Raw genomic sequence first — 26,866 nt, forward strand, 5'->3', positions numbered from 1 at the left:
AAACCTCAAATAAGAATTAAACCAACTACAAAAACTCACAATTATATAGTTTTTCAAAAACATATCATAAAAAAAATTAAATTTCCAAGTGTCTTTCATGCAGTAAAAATCTCAAAGAAATAAAATATACGCCGAAGCTATTCATATAAAGTTAATTTTTAAGACAAAAAAAAATTTGTTGATTAAATAGGTCTTACCAAACAAATTTTGTTGGATTAATATAATTCAGCTGCTTTCATATATACATAAGAATATAGAAAATATTTGGAAATGGTAAAAGTATAGCATTTTCTTCATTTATACTTTTATTTTAAAAGTCCATCTATTCAGTTTAAGCCGTTATAGATCAAGCATTTTGTACTGCTGCCTTTATTAACACGTGTGATGTTTGTTTTTATTGAAAGGAAGTAATAACTTTAATTAAAAGTGAAACAGTAAGAATTATTTACTTTTATATTGAAGTCTTCGATGTAGAATTTATTTTTTCTGTGACATATGTTATATTTAATATATCATTTATTTGTTTTTACAATCTCATTAAAATTCTCTCAGTTTGTTTTATGTCATCCCCTAACAAAAATTTATATTTTCATAAAGAAGTTTATTATAATAACCAATAAATAAAGTTAATATAAACCTAACTCAATTGGTTAAAGTATATATTATCATAAACTACGTATTATGACTCATTGGAAAAAGGTGAAATAGGAATCATGTTATACTGTAAATCCAAGAAAATTAAAACTAAATTAACCAAAATTCAGTGGAAAAATACCTAGAGTCAGCAACAAATAAAATGAAAAAAAAAAGATAAGAACCTGTTGATCATGCCATTCGAATTATATTTTCAAACTCATTTAAATCAAATTAATTAAGGGAATATTGTTTGGCAAATTTATTTTTTATAAATATTTTCAAAATTTTGAATTTAAAACTTTAAAATGTAGAATTAAATTAAATTAATGTAAAATATAGTATATAAGTACAAATTTAAATTTTAAATTTTTTTATAAATAATATATATATAGACTTAATCCGTAGGTTTTTTTAATATAATAGGTAGTGGTGGATATCCAAACTAATTACCTTTTAGTTCAACTTTTAACCTGCTTTATGCTCATGTTATTAGAACAATACTAGTACTGTTTGGCATTAAAAAGATTTTTATTTAGTGAAATTTATATTTGTTTTCGAATTCCACATCAGATACTTTAAACTCGCCAGCCTACACTCTAGAGAGAGACCCATCACCTCCCTTCAATCTGAACTATTTTACCTATTCAAATTGATTACACATTTGATCACACCCACCCAAGAGAGTTATAAATTTCCTTTTATATATAGCTATTGTGCACATTTCTCTCGGTTGATATGATATTGTCCATTCTAACATGAACACTCTTGATTTGTACAGTCTATTTGCTAGTTCACTTGTGACACCTGAATAAAGAGAAGGGTACATGGATGAACTGTTACCATATTCGAATAGGAAGGATCTTGAAATCGTAAAGAATTGATAGTCGTTATTTTGGTGCATTTTTATTTTCGGTGGTTCAATTGGAAGAACTCCAAAATTAAGTATGGAGCAATATTCGAGAGGATGACCTCCCAGTGTTATATTGTCCATATACCTTCTGTGGTTTGCTTTTGGTATCATTAAAAGATTTTATACTTATATTTATGAAAATGTTGTTAGTCACTTAGATATTATAGATCTTCATCTTCTGTGCACATGATTTTAATTGCATTTTCAACAATTTACAGTAATATTTATTTGAACGGGAGAATATAGAATTGGAGTTATTGATACCAAGAATGTCAAACATAGATAAAGACAGGGAGTATGGCCATGCAGTGAAGGGTAATAATGAAGCCTAAATAAATAAAAAAAGAAGAAAGAAAGAAAAGAAAAAGAGGAACAAAACGTTCAAACATTTAATGTGCACTGTTCCACAGAGATTTACGCAGGATTTTTAAAGCTTTCTTCCACGCCCTTCAATGGAGATTGGAAAGAAAGTTGCTGCAATAGCCATGGGAGGGAGGGAGAGAGAGAGAGAGAGAGAGAGAGAGAGAGAGAGAGAGTAGGAGCTAGCAGCTAAGTAGAGTGAAAGAGAAGAAGCGACATTCGGACTGTCCCACTAACTTTACCAGCCTTTTTTTTTTCGCTGCAAAAAACTTCACTTTTTTCCATGCCAAATTATTAGCAGATTAGATGGGGTGACTGACCATAATTATATCATATTACCCCTTTTCTTTTCCCCTTTTTCTTTACCCAAAATGTATAACATCATCACTATTATTCAATTTTATCTTCCATGGATTTACAATTTTCACTAAAATGAGATCAGATTGATGAGTCAAAGGAATCACGATTTTAAAGAACATATTAAATCACAAATAAACTAAAAAATTTAAGCTTCAATGCGGTAATTGGTGTATAGCGTATAGATTGTGAGTTTGATTTACGCTCCGACATATTATACTCCCAACAAAAAAAATGTTAAATTCACTTAAGAGTACTCAAGATTTCAACAGAATATCCATGTCAATGAATAGTTAAAAAAAACAATAGATTAATTAACAAATAGTGATTTAAAAATTTCTTACTATTCTTTCAAAAAAAATCTCACTATTGATCTCATGTCCAAACGAGTGAGGTATTTTGTTGATATTTTTTAAATTACCACTCTCCTTTTAACCATAAAGTAATCAATTTCACCCTTTTGAGAAAGAAAGGAGATTAATTTACATGAGTCAAACTCAATAGAGTGAAAGATGAGAGATGAAGGTGGGAAGTTAACTCAACTCCCTTTTCAACTTTATTTATAAACCGAAGTGATGGGGAAAAAACCATGTTAGTTAGCTTCCTTGTGTTGAAAATTAAAGGCGTGGGAAGAAATGATTGAGAGAGAAGAAATAGGGTTTGGGGATGAGGAAGAAGAGAGAGAGAAGAGGACAAGGAAAAAAAAGAGCGAATATTAAAATGAGTGGACAGATTGCAATCAAAGGTCCAGTAGTAGTAGTAGTAAGTAAATAAGTAAAAATAATAATAATAAGAAAAAAAAGAGTGTGATTCCGTGGCCCGAGAGAGCGAAGTAAGAAGTTTTGTCCCTCCATGGGCAGAGGCAGCCACTGCTTAGTTTAGCTTACTGGGTTGGATTTGCATCTGTTGCTGAGTGGCTGTGGCTGTGGCGTGCCCTCTTCATTTCCCTTCCCTTCCTCGATTTGATCGTTCCCCCATTTCTTTCTCTCTCTCTCTTATTCCTTTTGCCAGTAATGGCAGTGCAACAAAAGAGGGAGAGAGTTTTCATCGGGAAGGTAACATCAAACAAAAACATATAACATAACATAATAATACATCCAAAAAACAAAACAAAATCAAAACTTCCCCCACACCCAACAAAACCAAACCACGTTCCATTTTCATTACACGCCCATCACCCCTAAACCAAAACCTAAAACACCCACAGAAACAGAGGGATTTTTCTTTGAACAATTTGGCATCAACTCCCCACTTTTCCAAGGGGGATGTAAATGAAACGAAACCCTGATCAATGAGCAGGCTTTTCCAGTTCCCTTTACACCCAAAACCAAAAGAAAAACAGAGTCGTCATATACATACATAAACACATATAAATATATTACTGTTTATCCTTAAGGATAAGAAAAACAAAAGAAAAGCCTGAAACTTTCGAAGCTAAAATCCCGGGAGTGCCCCAGAGTGGGATTAAATAGGACAGAGAGAGAAAGTAATACACAACTTCGCACACAACTTCGCACACAAAAGTGGTTGTTGTGATGGAAGGTCCAAGTGGAGGAGGGGGGAGTTCTTCAGGAATGATGAATTTTGGAGATCAAAACAATAATAATGGGTTATGCAGCTCCATGATGATGATGATGCCTTTAATGTCCTCTCACGGCGGAGATGGCGCATGTAGCTCATTTCTCCCTCTCCCGCCACCACCTCCACCTCACAATTACGAGCCCTCTCCAAATAACAACACCACTAACCCTATTTCTTACTTCATGGAAAACAACAACACCAACAATAACTCCAACAATGAGGGCGCCAATAATGCTGCCTCCTCCTCTTCCTCCTCTCAAGTGAAGGCCAAAATCATGGCCCATCCCCACTACCACCGCCTCCTCGCCGCCTATGTCAATTGCCGCAAGGTCAGCCCCCTCCCCTCATAGATTATTTCAAATTCAAATTCAATTTTAGATCTTTGTTTTATTTTGTTTTTTGGGTAGGTGGGGGCGCCGCCGGAAGTGGTGGCGAGGCTAGAGCAAGCGTGTGCCTCTGCAGCAACTATAAGTGGGACGTCGTCGTGTATTGGGGAAGATCCGGCGCTGGACCAGTTTATGGAAGCTTACTGTGAGATGCTGACCAAATATGAGCAAGAACTTTCCAAACCCTTCAGGGATGCCATGCTTTTTCTTCAACGGATCGACTGCCAATTCAAAGCCCTCTCTATCTCCTCCTCCTCCGACGCCGGTCAGAAAACCACAAACCATCCCCTCAATTATTCATGCATGTTTAATTATATATGTTTAACACGTAACCTTTCTGGTCTGTTTATTTAATTAATTAATTAAATAAACTTGTTTTGTTTGTTTACTTTTTTGTTTGGCTGCTTGGCTGATTTCTTTCATTTTCATGCTTTGGAAATTCAATACGGTGCTTCTAAAACTGTGAGTTTTGTGTTCATCATAACGTATTATTGTATACTATAGATTGTTTGTTCTTAGGGTTTGTTTGGTTATTTTTTTAAAAAAATCACCCTCATCCTAAAGGTACGTGAGAAACATACAACAAAGGAGGCTAACGTAAGCACTCAAATTTAAAGGGATGGTGGAGATGTCATAATTATAAAAGAACCTTGATTTAGATGACCAAGAGGAAGCAGTTGTTCTTTTATAAGAAAAGCTGCAGGTATATATTTGTCTCTAAAGAGAGGTTGCTCTCGAGCCAAATAAACCGAGGGTTTGTTTTGTTACTAGTCCCTAATTTTTCAGCTGGGAGTTGGTACTGATTTTTTCGAAGTCAGTTAGTGAGATGCGTTGCTTTGGTTAGGAGCAAAGGATATGTTTGATAACTATTTTGTTTTTGAATTTGGTTGATGTATAATACTTTCACCTTCTTTGTTTTTGTTATCTACTTTCTTTGAAAGTAAATTTTTAAAATTTTGTTTTTGAAGTTTGGTTAAAAAACAGAAAACTTAAAAACAAAATAGTTATTAACGGAGTCTATAAACTTTTTTTTTTCCTTTTTAACTGCATATGTTTTTATATATTATCTTTATGCATAGCTAGGAAATTGATCAACAATCTTTGTTATTGGTAAGCTCCATCTAGATGTTTAGTCTTGTATTCTTGATTTCTGGGAACAAACATGAACTGATAAATCCATGTTCTTTTGCTATTTGTTTGTGTTCACTCTCTCATAATTTCCATGGTACGTCATTGGAACTGTGCATTGTCTTTGAGATCCCATCTGCAATATATTGTTTTTTTTCATGTGTAGCCTTTCTACCTCAAGAAATTTTGAACGTTATGATTTTGAAAGTATGACCTAAGTCATGATCTTGATGTTTGAAGTGATCAATTATTATGTTATGTCATATATATGTTGAGATATCATATATGAATTAAGTTGACTCAACTCATTAACTTCAGTTTTTGGGTTTGGATTGAGCGGTGGTTTATTTATCTTTAACAGCATGGTAAAGCTGGGGTCTTGTTTTTGAACCCAGCATTATTGTTTCCTCTCCATTTGTATTGATTTCCACTTGTCACGAGTCATGACTATCTATCACGAGTGATATATTATGGGATGAACATATATAGTTGACTTTAGCTACAAATGTAATTTTAAAATTCGGGTTTTATTTTACGAGGTTCGAAAACTTGTTTTATGAAATGATAGTTCCAGTATTTTTACTTGAAATGCAGTATGTGAAAGTGTATTGTGATGTTTTCTTTGCTGCTTTTATACTTTTTGTTTATATATGTCTATGCAGTCACTTAAGAAACTAGAGGACAGCAGAAAAAAGGTATCTATTCACATTTTCTTCTGAAAATAGTTTTTCTTTCTCTCATTCTGAAAGGCTCCCTTCAAACCACAAGCTATGAGACATCATAATTCTTTGAAAATTTTAATTCACTAGTTGTAAACAAAGTCTAATCTCAGTCTAATTGTTGAACTCTTGCCCAGCCCTAGTCCTGACAAAAACCATTCTTATCAATTTCTAGAACAAGGCTTGTTTCATTTTAGGCTAAACATAAACATCTCATCCAAAGGAAGCCAGCCACACACTGGATTTTTGTAAGCATAACTATTCATATTCAGGAATAGGGTGTTGGAGAGCTTGCATAGGTCAACAAAAAAGTGAAAGTAAGTGAAAATTCGAGCTCACTGCAGTCGTTGGTTAATGTGTAGAACTAACCAACTTTCATTATGCGGTACTGATCATATGTGTCTGGATTTTTACATGATTTTTGTTTATAATTTAAACTTTCTGAAGTTTATCAAACTTCAATTTGAAAAGCCATTTGTGACAGTTTTGGCTACTTGTTCGTACTCACATGTTCTTGTTTGGTCCTTGGCTGACACTTGTACATGCTGCCCAGCTTGCGGCGAGGCATTTGACAGGAACGGATCATCCGAAGAAGAAGTCGATATCAACGGCCACTCCATCGATCCCCAAGCCGAAGACCGCGAACTGAAAGGTCAGCTTCTCCGGAAATACAGCGGATACTTGGGCAGTCTCAAGCAAGAATTCATGAAGAAGAGGAAGAAAGGGAAGCTGCCCAAGGAGGCTAGACAACAACTTCTTGATTGGTGGAGCAGACATTACAAATGGCCTTACCCATCTGTACGTACCCTCTTCATTTCTTGGTTCCAATATTTATGCACATTTCTACAGATTAATTCAACATGAGATAGCAATAACAATTTTGTTTTTAGTTTTATGTTTTTGAAAATTATGCAGGCCTAATCTGCTTCGCCGTTTTGCCAAATTTAAAAAAAACTATTTTGTCCTCATTAGGGTTTAATTTACGTGTGGCAATGGTAACTATGTTTTGTGGATCAATAATGTGTTTGAATAGGAATCACAGAAGCTAGCTCTAGCCCAATCCACTGGCTTAGATCAGAAGCAAATCAACAACTGGTTCATCAACCAAAGAAAAAGACACTGGAAACCTTCAGAAGACATGCAATTTGTGGTGATGGATGCTGCTCATCCACAGTATTACATGGACACCGTTCTGGGCAATCCTTTTCCCTTGGATATCTCTCCCACTCTACTCTAATAAAATTGATTTCGCAAAATTGTTATGATAAAATACATGTCATATCTTGTCCTTTTCTTTTTGTATCAATGTTTGAGGAATGTTCCAACTGGCCGTTTGACAAAACATATATATGCTTTTTATTACATTATTATATGATCGATCATATGTTCCAACGGAGAAGTTGGAAATCAAATATGGGTCAAAATTTAGGTACGTTATGATTGAATTTGTTTTATTTTATTTGCATTCATGTAAATAGCAACTTCGTATGAAATTGAAGTGTTGTGGTATGTGTACGTGTGGGTTTGTAGCTAGTATAGTATCTAGAGTTGTGAAGACTTGGAAATCAAATATGGATCAAACCTCATTTTTTGTATGTTACGTTATTCCTCACATGTCTATAGTAATAAAATGGTTGGATATCTTTATTAAAAAAAGAAAAAAAAGGAAGAAGAAAAGTACCGTGTTATGTTAAAGAGTTCATGATTTACCTAGCTATCATTAGTTTTCTTTGCTATGTCATGTGATGCAAATTAATTATAATTGCTTATAGTTTTCTAACAGAAAGGTTGATGTAATTTCTTTTTTACTTACCTATTTTACCATATTTTTTTCAAGAAAATGGACTTGTCGCTGAGAGAATAGTTGCCATGTAAGATAATTGCTCAAAAAAAAAAACATATATACATATATATATATATAATAAATATCTTCCAAATGTGGTATAGCACGTCCAATATATATGACACAAGAATTTTTAAATTTACAAAATTTAACACTAAAAAAGTTTGATGGGTTATTTTTAAAAAATTGAAATTTAAAGATTAGGGATAATTTGATATATTTAATGACAAAGATTCAAGTATATTTATGTTTTTTTTTAGTTTTAACGTGTACTTTAATTTAGCAAATTTGCGATGTATTTCAAAATATGTCATATGTTTTTAAAATTTTTAAATATAACAAAAAAAAATCACTTATATCAGTAGTATATCAGATACTCATATCAATAGTATATCACATATATATCGCACAAACACTCATATAAGTAATATACTAGATATATATCACATACATATATTGCAAATATATCAGACACTTCATATCAATAGTATATCAGATATATATCACATACATGTATCAATAGTCAGATATATTATAAATATATTACAGATGTATATCATTTAGGTAAAGTTGTCATTTTATAATTGGACCTCCGTTTTTTTAAAGTGATATATTTGAAAAAACTAAATGTTATTGCTATTTTACTAATTTTACTAATTTTTTTTGATATATTTGTACTGTCCTTTTAATTTATGTGTTTAAATTTTTTAGTTGAGCGATAATATAACATGATATGACTATATGGGTGCATATTATTGTTGAAATTTTCATCCTATTATATCTCTTACGTTGGCTATAATTTGTCAAAATTAATTTGGAAATTAGATTACAAAAAATAAAAATATTAATATTCCAAACGTCTGAGAAGATGGCGTGTGAATTATTATTTTTACCATCTTTAGGCTTCCCCTCACTCGCTCAAAAGTTGGTGCGTTCATGGTTTTCTTCCCAGAAAGGAAAATCTAAAACTCCACGTGTGTGCGAGAGCCTTTTTTCGTCTCTTTTATGATAATATACTTTGGATTATGGTTCGATACATTTTAGTCAAAAAAGATATATCTTATTCAAATTAAATTGTGTTTGGTGCATATGGGTAGGAGGGTAAGAAATCGAATAAAAAAGGGGACCCGAATCTAACTTAGGAAGGTAAATTAGAGGAAAACTGCTAAATTTTGGACATTTTGTATAGACTTTTTGAATTACGATAATCGATGGGGGCAATAATGTACCTCCTTCCTCTCCTAATTTATTTTAGGATTGTAGTATTCATGTTGAATAATATTACTTCAAATACTTCATGGTTAAAAATATAGTATCGTAATATATTAGATGATAGGATAAGTAAGAAGGTCATTCAACTTTAGTCTATTCAATCTCTATTAGATCATTAGTGAGATGATTAACCAAACATTTCATTGAGACAAATGAAAACAAAAACACATGTACACTTTCAAAAGTATAATCGATAATTACCGATAAATCTGAAACATACCAAATCTAATGCGATCCCAAATAGACATTTTGTCTCCCTCCACTCCTAAAGGTTTTGTTATTTCTCTCAATCTAAGTCCCTCAAATTCATAAAGAGATGGTTAATTTTTTTATTTTTTTTAGTATAACATGTGGGGTGGGTCTTAATAATCAACAAACTACCACTCAACCCAAAAGCTTAAACTGATGAGTTGGGTAAATTTAATTCATTTATATGGATTATAATTGTGGGAATAAACCAAACCAAACCAAACACTTCACTAAGAGTGTTTTGTATACAAAACAATAAAATGCCGGATTAAAATGAGTCTTTACAAGTTTAATTTTAAAAATGACGAAAGCTGGAAATAAACCAAATCAAATAGTTATAATTAGTTCAATTTAATTTAGTTTTGTATTCTGCAAACTAATATTTACTAAAGAAAATAAATTAAAGAAAAAAAAGAGGAGAGAATTATCAAAAGTCTACCCATCCAAAAGGTTCATATAACACCCGGAAGAAAAGCCCAATTTTGAATGGAGGCGGCCCAAAATGAGGCAACCCCATACAGTCTGGCCCATTAATGCCTTCGGCTTCCGCAGCCCTTTTTGTTCTTCGTCTCCCTCGCCAAGCTTTGCGCTTTCTCATTCTCAGGACCTGCGAAGCACACCTCTTCACTAACGGTAGCTGGGAGTTTGCAGATCTTTCGTTCTGAGCATCTGCGCTTAATTCAGGTTTTTATATTCTTGGGGCTTCAACTGTCATTTTATTTCTCTTCTTTTCAGTTCGGAATTTCATCAAGCACCTCCTAGCCATGGCTAAAATCTTCGTGGTGCTAATTTAAGTTGAACATTTCTCATGGGGTTAAAGTTCTTGAACAACTGTGCTCCATCTTCTCTATATCTCTGATTTATTTCTTCACTGACCGAGCAATCTATAAAAGAGCAGCGGCAATATATATGGCTCATTACGTGATTTTTTTGCGACGGGATTTTATTTATTAGTTACCAGTGGAGCTTGCTCAGTACGTTAGATGAACTTTGCTTTAGTTAGTTACCACATATATATAATCTTTCAGCGAACTTAGATTTGGAGGCCTAGAGCAAAGGTTTCGAAGGACTTACTCTTGTCGATGAATAGATAGCAGTCTGATTGTGGCAATACTGCTGCCGACTCTTTTAGTGGTTCGTTGTAAGTATGGCAATCGCAGTGTCTAGAAGGCTGTTGCGCTCTCTGGGCTCCTTTCCAACATTTGGGCAATGTAATTCTTCGTGTATTATGAACCAGTCATTATATAATTCCCATGGTAACACATTCTCCCTTCCTCTTTATTCCTAATCTTTTTTTACATGTCTGCAAGATTTTTTTTCCTTGAACGTCTAGACGTTTTCCTTTAATTAATTATCTTTTATCATATGTTTTGAGCAGAAATTTATGGCCGCGTTAATGGGGGTAGCTCGATGTTCGCGGGCTATTCTACCCTTTTAAAGGTACTCTCTTGACATTAATATTATATCTATTCAAGGTTTTAAAGTTACTCTCTTGACATGAATATTATATCCATTCAAGGTTTTATCTTTTGCTCAAGGGACATGGTATTGAAGTCTGTAAAATTAGGATTAAAACCATATCTTTATATGTTATGCATACCATTTTTTCTGTCGTTAGACAGCCATTAATTTATTTAACTTTAAACATTGTGTACGATATAGGCTGGGTGTTTTTTTGCTTCGCAGGGGCTTTCCACCTCAATTTTGACTCCTGAATCAAGCAAGGCTGCATTTCCTTCTGATTTGTTGTCTGCTACGCCAGTGGAACTAGAAGAGCGCAAGATAGGTAGCAATATTCTTCCACATTTTGCATCCTTCATAAAATTGCAGGCTATATTCCGTACTACTTCATTATGGCAAGAAGAATTGGTATATAGATCTCTTTCGTGGTTAACAAATCATGTGGCATTATTAGGACTTCTTCAGGACCTGATGATTCCTGTGACAAACTTTCAAAATGAAGACAAGGGCTTCATGGTCTTGGCTGGAGATGTTTTTGACGTTCCAATCAGGAAGGACATCATTCATCGGGTTGTTAGATGGCAGCTTGCAAAGAGACAACAGGTATTGGTTGTTGCATCTTTATGCACTAGGGCTTCACACTAGATGACTGATTGAATAGAAACAATGTGCGTTGTGGGATTTGTTATTCTTTACAAGTAACTGTTTCTGCCCCTGCCCATTTGTTTGATGGATATTTCCTTAATTATTTGCAGCAAAGGGGAATGTTATGAGAACTAGCCACATAGTATCTTTCAATCTTGCATTTTAATTTGTTTTTTAATCAAATCTAATATACTTGATCAACCGAGGAGACAAATCCGTTGGTAAATTCATTAACGTTTTGGGCCTTGCATTGGAATAAAGGATATCTTGATATTGCAATTCTTATTCCAGTGTCGATATACATGTAGAAGGTAGTTAACCTGCAAGATGCTAATTATGGGTGAATTTTTAGAATTGATTATTGTTACTAAGCATCTTGAGTGGCAACAGGGAACACATTCGACAAAAACAATTAGTGAGGTTAGTGGAACAGGGAGAAAGCCATGGCGACAAAAGGGTACTGGTAGAGCAAGGCACGGAACACTGCGTGGTCCCCAGGTAGCTAAGACTTACTTCGAATTATGAAATTCATAATGTTGATGATATTATATACCAGTTGTTAATGAACTGGATGATGATTATAGTTCAGAGGGGGGGCAGCAATGCATGGCCCTAAACCGCGAAGTCATGCTTTCAAGCTCAATAAGAAAGTTCGTCGCTTGGGTTTGAAGATTGCTCTTTCAGCTCGTGCTGCGGAAGGAAAGGCAGGTCTTTCTTTCTTGCAATCATTTTAGCCATTCTATACCAAACACAACCTGAAAATGTCAGATGGATTATTTTCTACGTTGGTTTGGTTCACCACATACATTCTAAGGCGTGATGTTTTCTTTCCATATGCTTCTGAAACCTCACTTTGGAAATATTATGTGACTCACAGCTTCTGGTGTTTGATAATTTGGACGTCCCAACACATAAGACGAAGAACATCGTGAACTATTTCAATGAAATGGAGAAAGCGAAGAAACTTCTTCTAGTTGATGGTGGGCCCATAGATGAGAAGCTGAAGTTGGCCACACAAAATCTTCATTACGTCAATGTTTTGCCTTCTATAGTGAGTTTGCTGATTGCTTCCCTCTTTTTGTTAGTTTAATAATTAGTGAATTTACATTGAAGTTGCTTATAAAAGTCCTTGGCCCCTAGCATAGATCTATATCTTTTATCAGTTAAATTTGAATATTGTAATTTAAGATCTCCATTCCATTTTTCTTTAATACAATCAAATTTCAAGAATCATAAAATTCTAGAATGTCATATTTTTCAAGATCATTGAGGCGCTCTTGATCTTTCACGAGGACTTCCATTGACTGTTAAAACTCATGTGCCAGAAAAATCTTATTATTCTATTGTCTTATTAATTTTATGACTGGATGATCCTCTTGTTTTTCCTCACTTACACTGTTACTCCTGACATATTAGATTTCATGGAGATGCGTATCTTGCTAGGATGCTCATATGGGCTACCATGGACATTGATTTCTCTCGAGTGTTCTAATCTCTCATCCTGATTCTTGACTTCTTTCCCAATTTATATTACAGGGTTTGAACGTTTACAGCATTCTTCTACATGATACTCTTGTGATGTCTCGTGATGCTATAGAAAGAATTGTCACCCGGATGCACACTCCAATCAACCGCTGAAGACGCAGTTTATTACCTGAGTTCTATGTTCAACGTCAGTTTTAGTTCAGATAAGCAATAACCTTTATTGATATTTCCCCCCCTTTTGCTGCAGGAAGGGGATTAAACCTGTATGTTGTTTCCCTGTACTGATTAGCAATTTTAAGGCATCGGACAGTAAGTTTTGTAGCGTAGTTTGTGGGCTCAAAAACCAAAAGGAACAATTCTTTACCGGCAGATTCTTCTGTTTTGATTTGAAATTATGGGTGATTTACAACTTACTAAATTTGCTGAAACCGAACAATAAAAATTGGATGGATGAGAGTTGGTACAATTACAGTCGTTGCTCTTCCCCGAGCCTATTAATATGAAGATCCCAACTCTACTGGCTTCTCACCTAGTTCCACAACACTATCACTTCTAGTTATGTAGATTACAATCATTCCTCCAAGCCTGCAAATCTTGTATGTTTGCTTCTGCTGTAAGCCAAAATCTTACACCTAAAATCTATTGCTCCTCTGATTTCTTTTAAGCATTTTATAGCGTTGCCTGTGTTGTTTATGTGTGCGCAAAACCACGAAATAATGTTTCAGACCGGAGCTGATTTAGGCTTTTCTGAACTTTGCAACAGGTGAGAACTTTGAGGGCTTTGCAACATCTCAGTAACTTAAATTGTTTTAATAGTAACGTGTAGTTTGCAAGAAGATTTCAGAATCAATGTCTATATTTCATCACTGGGTTTGCCAGTTTTTGTTTGGTATAAAGCCCTTACATGTTGGGTTGCCATACTGGTGCCTTTACTCATATGTCATACACACACTGGATTTATGTATTCTCTCGCTTATTTAACTGCAAAAAGAAGAGAAGGTGCAGAACTTCATCACTTCTCAGTTTCCGATGGACTCGTCTCTGTCACATATTCCCTCATCAATCTCGTGTTGGATTCACTCGCCATCTGAAAATAATGAATCTCAGAAGGGTAGCAAACAACCAACCATAGTTCTGTTAAGGATACTACTAGAGAAAGAGACTAGTTTTCTTACTTTGGATGCTAATCGCTTGAGGTTGTCCCACTCAAAATCGTTTTTGCAGTATGCAGATCGAACCTGGAATCAATGATTTGCCTGCTTATGAGTGTTTTCCACAGAAGGGAGCATTAATAATCAACTTTCAAGTGTGCAGTACAGAACTCACCTCTAGTATGCGCAATGCTGCCCCAGCAAAGAGTTCGATCACGAACAAAGACATGAGAGTCAAACACAAACATGAAAGTCGATCAACAATAAACTTCATTTTTCTTCATCTGAATGAAGATTATGCAATTCGTTCCTCTTTCTGTATTCTCCTAAGAATCTATTTTATACATGTTCCTAATAAGTCCATTTTTTATGGCAATCGACAGAAAAAGAGGTGATTTGGGCTTTACCAAGACTCTTATGCCTAGACGATTCGCGCATCAAACTGGCCAGGAACTTGTCCCCATCATTCAGTGAATGTCTATCAAGAAACTCCATTAACTCCACGTGTGCCTCTGGATTATAGCTCTGCTCTACCAGAACCAGAGTCAATACCAATGGAAACGCACACAACAACATGGCAGAGCAACTTAAAAAGGCAATTGAAGAAAAACCTCAAGCTGCGCAATTACGATCCTAACAGCAACATACGTGAAGAAATTGTGCAGATTTTTGGCCGCCTTCGCTTCTGGTGACGCTTCTCCAAACCCTAAATTCGAAAATAAATGAACAAACGAACAAAAATTTCTGTACCAAAACAGAAACACAGAGAGAGAGAGAGAACCCACCGGGAACATACATCTTATGGCATTGTAACTGTAAGCGAGTAAACTTAGAGGCTTTCGGCTTCGTTGGCCAGAGTGGGAAAACTCTGCTTCTATTTAAATTGGGTAATGGAAAAAGAGAAGGAAATTGAGTCGGGGAGAGAACCCTTGCAGACGATTCCATGGATAATCTTAAGCTCTATCAAATTGCTTCAGAAGAAAACTGAAACCAGGGAAAGAGAGCTCTTCCTCTAACTCTAATGCCTTCATGTAAAAATTGGAAATATCTTGGCTGTTAAAATCTCCTTGTGGTGTCTACGACACGTGTAATTCTCACCAAGTATGCTCAAACGACACATCGTTTTCTATTTTCACTAACTTGATTAAATATGTTATTATGTTTCGCCTTTCGCGTGGTAATAAAACATGTCGTTCGCGTACCTTCCATACGGCTTCGAGATTTTTTTTTCGGGCTATTTTCGTAAATAACCTCAGGCCATTAGTGAGATTAGCCCAGTAAGGGCTATTCAGGCCCACTTGATTCGGCCCAAAAAGGAAATCCAACGAACTGAAGTTACTGAACAACGCTATAACCGCGAAAAGTGCAAAATCCTATCATCTCGTTCATTCTTCCTGCCCGCTCAATCTTCTTCTGCCGTTGGTCTCTGCAGTAGCCATTTTCTTCTTCTTCTTCGTCTTCGTCTTCTTCTTCTTCTCATGCGAAATGAACGTGCAGGCACTGCATTCCTCTGTACATGGCCAATTCGAAGCTTCTTCGGCTCGTCCATTTCGATTGTTTTCTTTCTCTCCCCCCTCAGTCGGACTGTGCAGGAAATTCTCCACTACAGCTTTTAGAAGAAAGTATTCTGCTGGTCGTTTATACGGTAGTAGCTTGAGCTGCGGCATTTGTGTTACCCGAGGTAGAATCAGAAGTGCCTTGACGGGGGAAGTGAATGAGGTTGAGGAGCAGAAGCAGCAAGAGGTGAGGAGGGCTTACCCCTTCCATGAAATAGAGCCCAAATGGCAGCGTTACTGGGAGGAAAATCGAACTTTTCGAACTCCTGATGAAATTGATACTTCTAAGCCTAAATTCTACGTGCTTGATATGTTCCCTTATCCCAGGTTTCAAATTCTCCTGTTGGATTCTGAGTTATTGACTATTTTATTTTGTCACCTTTGCTTGAGATAGTACTGGCAAGTCTCGTGTCAATTCGTGTTGTTTAAGGATCGATAATTGATGCCTATTTTATCTTATTTTTCTTGTATATGTGGCGTCCTTCAGAAGTTCATACTCTCTCTTCGACATGTTTGTAGTGGATCAGGATTACATGTTGGTCATCCTCTAGGTTATACTGCTACAGACATTCTCGCTAGATTCAAACGCATGCAAGGTTATAATGTTTTGCATCCAATGGGCTGGGATGCTTTTGGATTGCCTGCGGAGCAATATGCTATTGAGGTTTGATCTCACAGCTTCCAGTTATATTACTACGAAGCACGAACTACCATTATGGTTAGTCTTTAATGTCAACATGTGCTAACCTTTTACCCCGCAGACAGGAACTCACCCCAAAATCACTACTTTGAGGAATATTAATCGCTTCCGCTCTCAGGTCATGCTGTGTTTTTCCTTACTTGTATTCTTTTTCTTGAATGATTTCAGCTACACTTTTTTACGACAAATTAATTAGAATACCATTTTTTCGGTTTTGATATTTAATGACCTGAACTTCAAGCCGAAGCACACTATAACGGTGAGCATGTTTGGAATTGCAAATTTCATATTGTAAAGTAAAAAATAAGGAACAGTCTGTCCCTTATGACTCAATTCATAACTGCTGAGGCTTCTTGTTATGGGCTTTACTATGATTTTAGCTGTCTTTCGATTCTGAAGAATAACGAATGAAATTAGACTTTTAGTTGCGTAAAGTATGGTGACCCTAACATATCAGTAATTGGTAATTGTTCCATAGAAGCATTTGAGACTGCTTACGGTTGGATATTATGACTGGTCGGGTAATTATGGCAAAGTCAAGTAACATGTATGCTTTTGATTGCACCTGATATTACAGCTTAAATCATTGGGGTTTTCATATGACTGGGATCGTGAAATTTCCACAATCGAACCAGATTATTATAAGTGGACTCAGTGGATTTTTCTTCAACTGTTGAAGAGAGGATTAGCATATCAGGTCATGACTATATCAAGTATTTTTGGTTTCACAGCCATTCCCGCTAACAAAAATATCTTATAGTCAATTACTATACATTCAGGCTGAAGTACCAGTTAACTGGTGCCCTGCTCTTGGCACTGTCTTGGCCAATGAAGAGGTAATTGATGGTGTCAGCGAGCGTGGGGGTCATCCAGTTATAAGGAAGGTTAATATTTTTTTCTTTTTGTTAAACACATCTATTATTACTATTATATTATTTTGATGATCATGTTCTTTAAACCTAACTTTTTGTCAAAGCCAAACTGTTTGCTTAGTTCAAAACTTTTGGATGGTTTTATAATTTTACAGTGTCATTATTTGTTGCCAAGCAGCCAATGCGGCAATGGATGCTCAAGATTACTGCATATGCTGATCGTCTTCTTGATGATCTAGATGACCTTGACTGGCCTGAAAGTATAAAAGACATGCAAAGAAACTGGATTGGGAGATCAGAAGGGGCTGAGATTGAATTTTGTGTTATTGACAGCAGTGGAAAAGATAGTGACCTCAAGATTACAGTTTATACTACCAGACCAGATACTATATTTGGAGCAACGTACTGATAACACACTTCCTCCTATCCAAACTCGATGAATTTCTTGGACAAAATGTTCTCGTACTTCAAGGAAATTTTATTGATGCTATCTCTCAATGTAGGTATTTGGTTGTGGCTCCAGAGTACTCCTTATTGTCATCTATGGTATCTCCAACAGAAAGCAAAAAAGTAAACTTTTTTGTTCATTTGCCAACTTTATCTCTTTTTTATTCTCTCTCTTAAAAAAAAAAGAATAAATAAACAATCAGGCTTAGATTTGAACACAGGTGGAGGAGTACAGAGATCTTGCTTCAAGGAAGAGTGACCTTGAGAGGACTGAGCTGCAAAAGGAAAAAACTGGGGTTTTCTCTGGTTGCTATGCTAGAAATCCAGTTAATGGGAATGCTATCCCAATATGGGTTGCAGATTATGTCTTAGGGAGGTCAGTATGGGTTTATGCCTCATATCTATGGTTCATTACCATTGTTATCATTTTTCGGAGCAAGGATGTTGAAATTTGACGTTCAGAAGTATATTGAAGGCATGCATTATTTGACTATGTGGCAAGTCTGGTGGACAACTTCATCAAATTTGTTTGGTCTTATGTTCTGATAGGCCTCCAATAGTTGATACTTACATAAGAGGAAATAGAAAGGGAAAATCAGGTTAGTCAGAGTTTGAGGAGAGAGAATGTATGTTTCAAATGGGAAGTGTGGAGAGGTGAGAGGTAGGGAGTAAGAGAGGAACTATTGGAGAGTGTCCCTCTGGAATGGCCATCTATGCATCTGTGGACGCTTGCTTGTACCCATATAGCTTTCAACTAATACATACAACAACTACTATTCACCAATTCTACTTTGTTTAGAACCTATCATTATATCTACTTTAGGATATTTTGTAATTTGGTATTTTACAGTTATGGAACTGGAGCAATAATGGCTGTACCTGCACATGATTCCCGTGATTATGACTTTGCCGTGAAATATGATATTCCCATAGTGGTGGTGGTTGTGCCAGAGGATAGAAATATTGGTGATTCAACTAAGGCATTTTCAGGAGTAGGTATTATTACCAATTCATCAAGTTCAACATCAGGGCTTGACATCGATGGGCTCTCAAGCAAGGAAGCTGCTACCAAAGTCATTGAGTGGGCTGAGAAAACAGAGAATGGGAAGAGAAAGGTTATTTCCTAAATTGATGTGTTGTTCATAGTTTATACATGAGACATCATTTCTTATCAGTTATCAGTGTCCGCTCCAACTTACAACAGGTGAACTACAAGCTGAGGGATTGGCTTTTTGCTAGGCAACGTTATTGGGGGGAGCCTATCCCAGTCCTTTTCTTGGATGATGGAGAGAGTATCCCCCTTCCTGAAACCGAATTGCCCCTTACATTACCTGAATTAGATGATTTTACACCCACGGGGACAGGGGAACCTCCACTTTCAAAAGCAGAGTCTTGGGTATCTATCTCTATCCTTTTCATTAATTTATCGCCTTAGCAATGTTGCATTGTCTCATTTCCTATTGTGTGGGGATTCTTAGGTTTTCTAGATTTTCATGATAACCTGTGCTAGTTATGAAGAGACGAAATATTTATTTAGATTTTTTCCCCACTCATATGTGAATGCACAAAATTTCAAACACTTAAATTTTACATGGATGCCGATTTTTTTTTTTGAAGAAAAATTCTATTTGGATTGGTTACTTTAGAGTCGTTGCTCTACTCAGGTTTTTTTAAAGCAGTGTAACGTATAATGGTGAAATGATGCTAGTGAAAGAACAACTGCAGATGAACCTTCATGAGTAGTTAATAGTTATTCTTCTTTACTGGCCAGGAGCTAATTTTGTAGTCATATATATTGGCAGATGAAGTTTTATGGTCATGTGAACATGTTTATGGAACAATATGTAATTAGTCTTTGTACTACTACTACTTATTGAGGGTCAACTATAATGGGAGAATACTAGGAAGTTAATGAAAATGTAGTCTAGATAATGTGCTTTATCTTTTTCATTATAAATACAACTTTTTTCTTTTATATTAAGCTGATTATTCTTTAAACAATTGATTTTCAGGTTAAAGCCACTGATTCCCTGTCTGGAAAACCTGCCAAACGAGAAACGAGTACTATGCCACAGTGGGCTGGTTCCTGCTGGTATTTTGTTCCACGTCTTTGAGTTGTTTATGATTTATAAGCATTATTTCTTCTTTCCTGAATTAAACCTTACTACTCGTTCTTTTCTTGCTGGAACAAATAGATCTGCTGATTTTGACTAAAGATTTATGGGAGGGGTGATAACATAGTGTCTAACTAGTGTTGCCATTCAAACTTTTTTTGTTTACATTTTTTAAAATTTCCGATTAGTCTTCTTTGTATGCACAAGTTAGTCAAAGATCTTAGAAGTATCTTAATAGAATTAGATACTTCCATTCTATTGATTTTCAGGTACTACTTAAGATTTATGGATCCAAAGAATTCCAAAGAACTTGTTGGGAAAATGAAGGAAATGTAAGAGCTGCTGCATATGGATAAGCATAGAATTTTTGTATACCTTTTTCCTGAACTAATGTTTTAATAGAATTAAGTACAATCCATATATTCAAAACTTCTTTATTTTTGCTTATGCAGGTATTGGAGCCCAGTTGATGTATACGTTGGTGGTGCTGAGCATGCTGTTCTCCACTTACTTTATTCTAGGTTCTGGCATAAGGTTTGAGAGTTAATCCAAATCCCCATTTGATAATAATTTTGATTTTATTTATATAAATATGAATTTTTAATAATGATTTCCTTACTTTATTATCTACTTTTTGAAATATTCGTTAATTTGCAAAAACAAACAGTTTGTTTTGGAAGATTATGGTGCTATTTAGGTTTGGTTTTTAAAAATTGTTTTACAGACTAATTTTTGTTATCGATTGTATTTTATTTTTAAAATTCTTTGATTTTATTTTTTCTTATTATCTTTCCATTTAGTATATTAATCACAAAATATAACACATTTATATGAAGTTATACTTGAAATGAAACAACAACTTATGATAATATGAACAGTTAAATTTGAAATAGCAAACCCATGAAGATTGCAAAATAATGTTCTGTCATCTGCTTATTTTTCTTCTAAAAACTATTCTTATTAACTTTATGATGTCAAACAAGTTTTCTGCTTCAAAGAATTATTACTAAAAGTTGGAAAATGTTAAAAAGCATGGTTACGAAACAAACTAGATTACAACTAATTGTTAATCTTAACCGTCATGGGATGGCATAGTGGTTAATAAGGGTCATTGTAAATAGCAAAGGGTTTAGAGGGAATGGGTTCAAACCCTGGTGACCACCTACCTAGGATTTAATAATTAATATCCTACGAGTTACCTTGTCAATCAAATGTAGTAGGGTTAGGCAGTTGACCCGTGATTAGTAGAAGTGTCTGCAAGCTGGCTCGGAGACACGGAGATAAAAAAAAAAAAAACTAATTGTTAATCTTTTTTTCCACATCAAGAATTATGAGCCACTAGTTCTTGGTTTTAGACTTCTAGGAGAAGACTGGTCATCCTCATTGTTAATCAACATTTTCAGTAAGCATGGTAGTTCCTTGCCTCATGAAGAAACTTATAAGGCATTCTGTACTATTTTATCTTTTACCATAGTTGTAATTAATTGTATGAGTTATGCTTTAGACTCTCACTTGGTTGTAATGATTTGTGAAGCATTGCAAAACCATGATAGGGTGGAGGGTAAAGTTTCACTTGAAACTGCCAAAGGGGCCTGCATGATGATGAAATAACTGTTGGTTTTGACAAGATGATTGCTGAACTACCGACCTATTTATGTTCTGGATGCCGTGTCCTATATTTTCTGCTATACTAACCTGGTTGAACCTCTCTGATTCAGGTTCTCTATGATATTGGTGTTGTATCCACCAAAGAACCCTTCAAGTGCGTCATAAACCAAGGAATTATACTTGGGGAAGTAAGTATTGCTACTATAATCAAAATTAACTTTCTTTTTTCACAGGTTTCAAATGTAGCAATTATTTTAAATGGCAGGTTCAATATACAGCTTTAAAAGACCCAGATGGGAATCTAGTGTCTGCAGATTCCGTTGACATTTTCAGTGAATTTCATCAAGAAAGAATTCCCGAGGAAAAGGTTTATGATTTTTATGCCCTGCGTATTTCCATATCTTCAGACTTGTATGCCTGATTTAAATGGCAGATTATCATGCAAAAAAAAAAGAAAAAAAAAAGACTATGCTGGTTTAAAGTACTTAATCGTAACTATACTTATATCCTTGATCTTCTTATATACAGTGCTGTTTCTTGGTGCAAAGCGTAACTGTATTTTTTGCAATTATTCCCTTAATGATATATCCTAATTGAAGAGGCTTTTTGTAACCCCTTAGCCGTGGGAAGGATTTCCTTCCCTTTTTGTACGTTTCATTACTTTAATGAAATCTTGTTTCTTCAGAAGTAACTAACAGAATCGAAAAATACAGTGTTGTTTTCTGTGACTTCCAGGTCTTCTCAACTGATTTTTTCATATGCAGGTTGTGAAATCTGGAGATTTTTTTGTACTGAAAGACAGTCCTAATATCAGATTGATTGCTCGTGCTCACAAAATGAGCAAGAGTCGAGGAAATGTTGTCAATCCTGATGATGTTGTTGCTGAGTATGGTGCAGATTCTCTTCGCTTGTATGAAATGTTTATGGGCCCTCTTAGGTAGTTCTGATATATAACTTCAAAATTCAAATATCAAGCATTTCCATTCAATCTTTAATATGAGATGTGACTGATATTTCCTTGATCAGTCATGAAGGGGCATACGTTATTTTTCTCACTTAGTTATCTCTTCGTATCATTTTGTTTCCAGAGACTCAAAATCATGGAATACCAGTGGTATTGAAGGTGTCCATAGGTTCCTGGGAAGAACTTGGAGACTAATTGTTGGATCGCCTTCAGCTGATGGTACATTTAAAGCTGGAACTGTAGCAACTGATGAGGAACCCACTCTGGAGCAACTTCGTTCACTCCATAAGTGCATCATGAAGGTCATATATTTATTTGAGCTTTGTCTTTGTCTTTTTTCCGTTCAAGTGCTATTCACATTGGTGATAATGAATTATGAAGACGTGCCATTAAATCCCTTCTGCTATTTTAATTATTTCTCAGTTTTCACTATTAAAAGCTTTATTTAGTCCTTTAATAATGGGAGCCTAAGACGTACGAATATGTACACGAGATAAGAATCAGACACGGTGACACGTCATTTTCTAAAATCTAGGACACGACATGGCAATGACATGTTTATTAAAATATACAATTTTTAAAAATATGTATCATTTTTGCCTAGGTTGCCCAGTTGGAAAGGCCTTGGGGTCTATTGGTCATACTGGCTCAGAGGTCTCAAATTCGAACCTTCTGATGAGTGGTGAGCTTAATACCAAAAACCTTTGACGTCTCCTAGGTCTAAGTCTTGGGGCGAGCGTGAGTGCCTCCGGATATAGGGAAGCAAAGCTCCGACTTCTGGTTATAAAAAAAATAATAATAAAAATAAAAATAAAAATAATTTATTCTTTATACTTAACAAATGAATTTGATGTATTTTGCTCTCAAAATTTATTATTTTGTCCTATATTACTATTTTTGTCTAATACTTAACAAGTGTTCAATAAGTGTTGGATCCATGTTCACTTTGTACTACTAGTGTCACACACTAATTAAGCTAACAAGTATTTGATACATGTTTGATAAGTGTCGGAGTATTTGACATCGGGACATGTTACCCAAGCTGAAATGTTCCCGCTTGTTAGATGGTAGCATTTCCCAAATACACCTACTGTTATGGGCAATTTTAGTAATCGACAGCCCTTCCACTCGGCACCGTCGGATCACTAAGGCCGACTGGGCATTTTTATTTCATACGTTAAGCTAACAATTAGAGATTTTATTTTATTTTTAATTCATTCACATAGCTGTGGGAGAAATTTAAATCCATATGTTGTTTGGGACCATTAAGTATAGCACATTAAAAGAAACAGAAAAAGATTTAAAGCTTTCCTAAAGTTCACCTTACAAATAAGGAGGCTACCATTAAAAAAGATTTAGATACAAAAGACTAAAAGAGTAATAGCATTCTTAAAACAAAAAAAAAGCAACAAAAGTTGTCACCCAAATAATAATGCACCCTGGCCTTCTTCTTCCTTCTAAATAGACATATGGTTCAACTTGCTAGCTTAATCACGTCTCGGAGGAAAACTATAACCAAAATCCTTTTTGTCTGGCATTAATTTGGAATTTGTTGCAGTGGATACCTTTTAATCTAGTAATTACTCTTTATCCTTGTAGTTAAGAGATAACAATGGAACATAAAGTTGTGACACGAGGTTGAGTCACCCAAATAATAATGCACCCTGGGGCCTGGCTTTAAAGTTCACCTTTAGAGTGTGCATGAATAAGTTCAGGTTCCAGCAAAATAACCCATTCGACGGGTTATATTAGCTTGTTTAAATTTCATATTGAAGTTGTATTCTGTTGATACAATCCCTCCTTGACTAAATGATGATTCAATTTCCAGGTAACAGAAGAAGTTGAAGGGACCCGGTTCAACACAGGAATCTCGGCTATGATGGAGTTCATTAACGTGGCATATAAGGTTACTAAAAAATGTGCATTAATTTACTTCATATTAACCTTCTGCTTAATCCCTTTGTCCTTGCCGGAAATTCATTCTATTTAGGTTGAAGGGCATGCTGTTGTCTTTGTTTCATACTAATGAAACTTAAAGTCAGCCTATTGATAATTTGATAATTTGATAGTATATTAGGCTTTGACTTGGCATCTACAATTTTTTTTTTGGTGGATCCTTCCCCCCAATAAAACTGGTTTTTGTTTTTCATTTATTTCTTAAACCTGAACGCAATCAAGTTGACTTTATCATATAGTATGAAACTGGTTTTGACTTGGCATCAATTTTACTGTATCATCCAATAAAATTGGTTCTTTTTATCTTAAACTTGAATTAGTCAAGATGCATGCAAGTTGGCTAAATACTATATATAAGAAAAGGAAAGAGAAGTATGAAACATAAATAACTCTCGAAAAACTACGATGATCACTTTTAACATTCTGATTAAATAATGAAGTAGTGAGACTAAAAGGCTCGATATCTTTTGTTTTCTTCCCATTTCAACAAATATATTATATTTGGATGTCAATGTCTTAACTCTTAAGAGTGTGTTCTTATCCACAATATTTCTTCCCATATCAAATTTCTTCCAATCTGCCCGGTGTCATTTTTTAGCTAACTAATCTCATTTTATTCTTTTCTGTCTCTTATCATTTTCGTATTTTCAGTGGGATAGATACCCAAAGTCTATTATTGAAGAATTCATTTTGTTGCTTTCACCGTATGCACCTCACATGGCTGAGGAACTTTGGTCTCGCTTAGGGCACTCAGAATCATTGGCCTATGAGCTGTTTCCTAAGGTGTGGACTTCTTAGCCCCCTTCCCTCCCTAAATTACTGTGATATTATGTCTATTCAATAATATTATAGGCTTCATGGTTATCTGATACCTTCTTGCATTTACAAGGCATGGAACGGGTATATTAGCTGTGGAGTTGATATTATGTCCTTGTGATGAACTCTATTGATGTTGAATGTAATTCTGCAACTTAGTGAATCTGTGGAGTAAACTTCATATTGTTTTTTTTAGTGGGTTAGGTTAATAACAGTTCAGAAGTAGGATCTACAGAAAGACAGTTTCAGTTGGTCTAGCTGGTATGTCAAGGATTGTTTCTACTAGAGGAAATAATCTTTTGAAAATGGTAGAAAGAAAATAACTTCCATGTCTCTGTCAGTTCGTGGATAACTGTTGATGATTCCTCAACGTGGTATTGGATGATGTCCTTGTTGGGAAATAGGAAATACCTCACTACCAGAATCTAGATTGCCTATTTCTTGAATAGTAGAAAAAACAGTAGAGAGTTGCGTTAAATTTTGAAACCAAATTAAGATATCGGGATTTAATTGGTTCCTTCACTTTTACTTCCAATATAAATCAAATTTAAAATTGAAATATAATTCGCCCTCAAATAGGGGAAATAGTGCTTCAAAGTGATTGCACGCATTGGAAGCTGACGACTTGAGAAAGCTTAGTTTGTGTTCAAGAAATATGTTGTTTGAGGCTGATGAAGTGGTGTCTGTAACAACATTTTGGAGATAATGGAAGTGAATTCTTCAGGCACATCTACTTTTACATGTTCAAATTGGACGATCAGAAAGTTCATAATTTCATGGAAAAATATAACTGATGGATCTCTATTTTCTTCTCAATTACAGGCCAATCCAACTTATTTGAAGGAATCCACAATTGTCCTACCTGTTCAGATCAATGGTAAAACTAGGGGTACCATACAGGTTGAAGAAACATGTACAGAGGAGGATGCTTTCCAACTAGCACAACAGGACGAGAAACTCTCCAAATATTTACAAGGGCAGTCTATAAAAAAGCGAATCTTCGTCCCCGGCAAGATCTTAAATGTTATATTGGATCGTCAAAGCACCAAAGTTGCTTTCTGATACTGTAGAACAACTTGCTGTAGTGACAGAAGTATCTTCCAGACGATATACACCGACAGATGTGTACGACAGATTGTAATACAAGCCTGTTGTGATTATAAGTGCATTGAACAGAATGATTCATCTTAACGAATGGAAAAGGAAGAAATCTAGGTACTACAAGTTTATCATCAAGACAGGAAATTTGCAGCTATTCAAGACATTGTGGCAACGGCTCTTGAGGGCCAGTATTGGCATCGTAGCTGTTTCATCAGTTCTTTCTACAGTTTGTTGAGGGGCAATTCGTTGATACAACAATCTGTCATCTCGTCTGTCATTCATTGTAATAAAGATGCTTATGACCATTTAAATTGCTGAAAATAACTTTCTTTCAATTTATTCGATACGATAAAATTTGTTACCTTTGAGTTAAAAAGTAATATATGTTGACTTAATACCACAACCTACTGAAAATTTTCATTCTAGAGTGATTTGGAGCAGGGGAAAAAGATAATTGTGCTCTCTTGGAAAAAAAAAAGGGTGGCGTATATCACTTCATTTCATTTAATATATTCAAATAAAATTCTTGAATTAAATATATTGGTCAAC

At 35.1% G+C, this 26,866-nt stretch overlaps 4 protein-coding genes across 7 annotated transcripts; 3 read left to right on the forward strand and 1 right to left on the reverse strand.

Annotated features, from left to right (window-relative positions):
- Positions 1-3,159: 3,159 nt before the first annotated feature.
- Positions 3,160-7,447, forward strand: LOC111005360 (homeobox protein SBH1). The gene is made up of 4 exons (XM_022276832.2): positions 3,160-4,173; positions 4,252-4,495; positions 6,631-6,875; positions 7,111-7,447. The coding sequence occupies exons 1-4, from the start codon at positions 3,799-3,801 to the stop codon at positions 7,312-7,314; spliced, it is 1,068 nt and encodes a 355-aa protein (XP_022132524.1). The 5' UTR covers positions 3,160-3,798; the 3' UTR covers positions 7,315-7,447.
- A 2,530-nt stretch (positions 7,448-9,977) lies between these two features.
- Positions 9,978-13,424, forward strand: LOC111005636 (Ribosomal protein L4/L1 family). 2 transcript variants are annotated; one of them, XM_022277217.2, is made up of 9 exons: positions 9,978-10,125; positions 10,470-10,697; positions 10,820-10,881; positions 11,104-11,227; positions 11,357-11,505; positions 11,938-12,045; positions 12,132-12,251; positions 12,425-12,598; positions 13,084-13,424. In XM_022277217.2, the coding sequence occupies exons 2-9, from the start codon at positions 10,589-10,591 to the stop codon at positions 13,183-13,185; spliced, it is 948 nt and encodes a 315-aa protein (XP_022132909.1). In that variant the 5' UTR covers positions 9,978-10,125; positions 10,470-10,588; the 3' UTR covers positions 13,186-13,424. The 2 variants fall into 2 exon arrangements, with proteins under 2 accessions (XP_022132909.1, XP_022132910.1); XM_022277218.2 differs by having other exon boundaries at positions 11,128-11,227.
- Positions 13,425-13,870: 446 nt separating this feature from the next.
- Positions 13,871-15,224, reverse strand: RBCX1 (Chaperonin-like RbcX protein). Its single transcript, XM_022277219.2, has 6 exons — positions 14,969-15,224; positions 14,795-14,889; positions 14,591-14,708; positions 14,359-14,375; positions 14,208-14,270; positions 13,871-14,119 (listed from the first exon to the last, which is right to left on the reverse strand). The coding sequence occupies exons 1-6, from the start codon at positions 15,126-15,128 to the stop codon at positions 14,045-14,047; spliced, it is 528 nt and encodes a 175-aa protein (XP_022132911.1). The 5' UTR covers positions 15,129-15,224; the 3' UTR covers positions 13,871-14,044.
- A 329-nt stretch (positions 15,225-15,553) lies between these two features.
- On the forward strand, positions 15,554-26,678 carry EMB2369 (tRNA synthetase class I (I, L, M and V) family protein). 3 transcript variants are annotated; one of them, XR_002600743.2, is made up of 20 exons: positions 15,554-16,066; positions 16,259-16,403; positions 16,501-16,557; positions 17,017-17,136; positions 17,219-17,323; positions 17,490-17,713; positions 17,815-17,881; positions 17,980-18,134; positions 18,609-18,873; positions 18,963-19,154; positions 19,771-19,850; positions 20,142-20,204; positions 20,325-20,406; positions 21,591-21,668; positions 21,746-21,847; positions 22,245-22,417; positions 22,569-22,746; positions 24,044-24,159; positions 24,273-24,350; positions 25,052-25,104. XR_002600743.2 is itself a non-coding variant. In XM_022277015.2 (20 exons), the coding sequence occupies exons 1-20, from the start codon at positions 15,669-15,671 to the stop codon at positions 26,276-26,278; spliced, it is 2,934 nt and encodes a 977-aa protein (XP_022132707.1). In that variant the 5' UTR covers positions 15,556-15,668; the 3' UTR covers positions 26,279-26,678. The 3 variants fall into 3 exon arrangements, 2 of the variants coding, with proteins under 2 accessions (XP_022132707.1, XP_022132708.1); XM_022277015.2 differs by lacking the exon at positions 24,044-24,159 and adding an exon at positions 26,039-26,678 and having other exon boundaries at positions 15,556-16,066; positions 25,052-25,183; XM_022277016.2 differs by lacking the exon at positions 24,044-24,159 and adding an exon at positions 26,039-26,678 and having other exon boundaries at positions 15,926-16,066; positions 16,227-16,403; positions 25,052-25,183.
- Positions 26,679-26,866: the final 188 nt, after the last annotated feature.

The sequence above is a fragment of the Momordica charantia genome, assembly GCF_013281855.1.
Source record: "Momordica charantia cultivar OHB3-1 chromosome 1 unlocalized genomic scaffold, Mcharantia_2.0 BLBB01000001.1, whole genome shotgun sequence".
NCBI classification, from domain to species: Eukaryota; Viridiplantae; Streptophyta; class Magnoliopsida; order Cucurbitales; family Cucurbitaceae; genus Momordica; species Momordica charantia.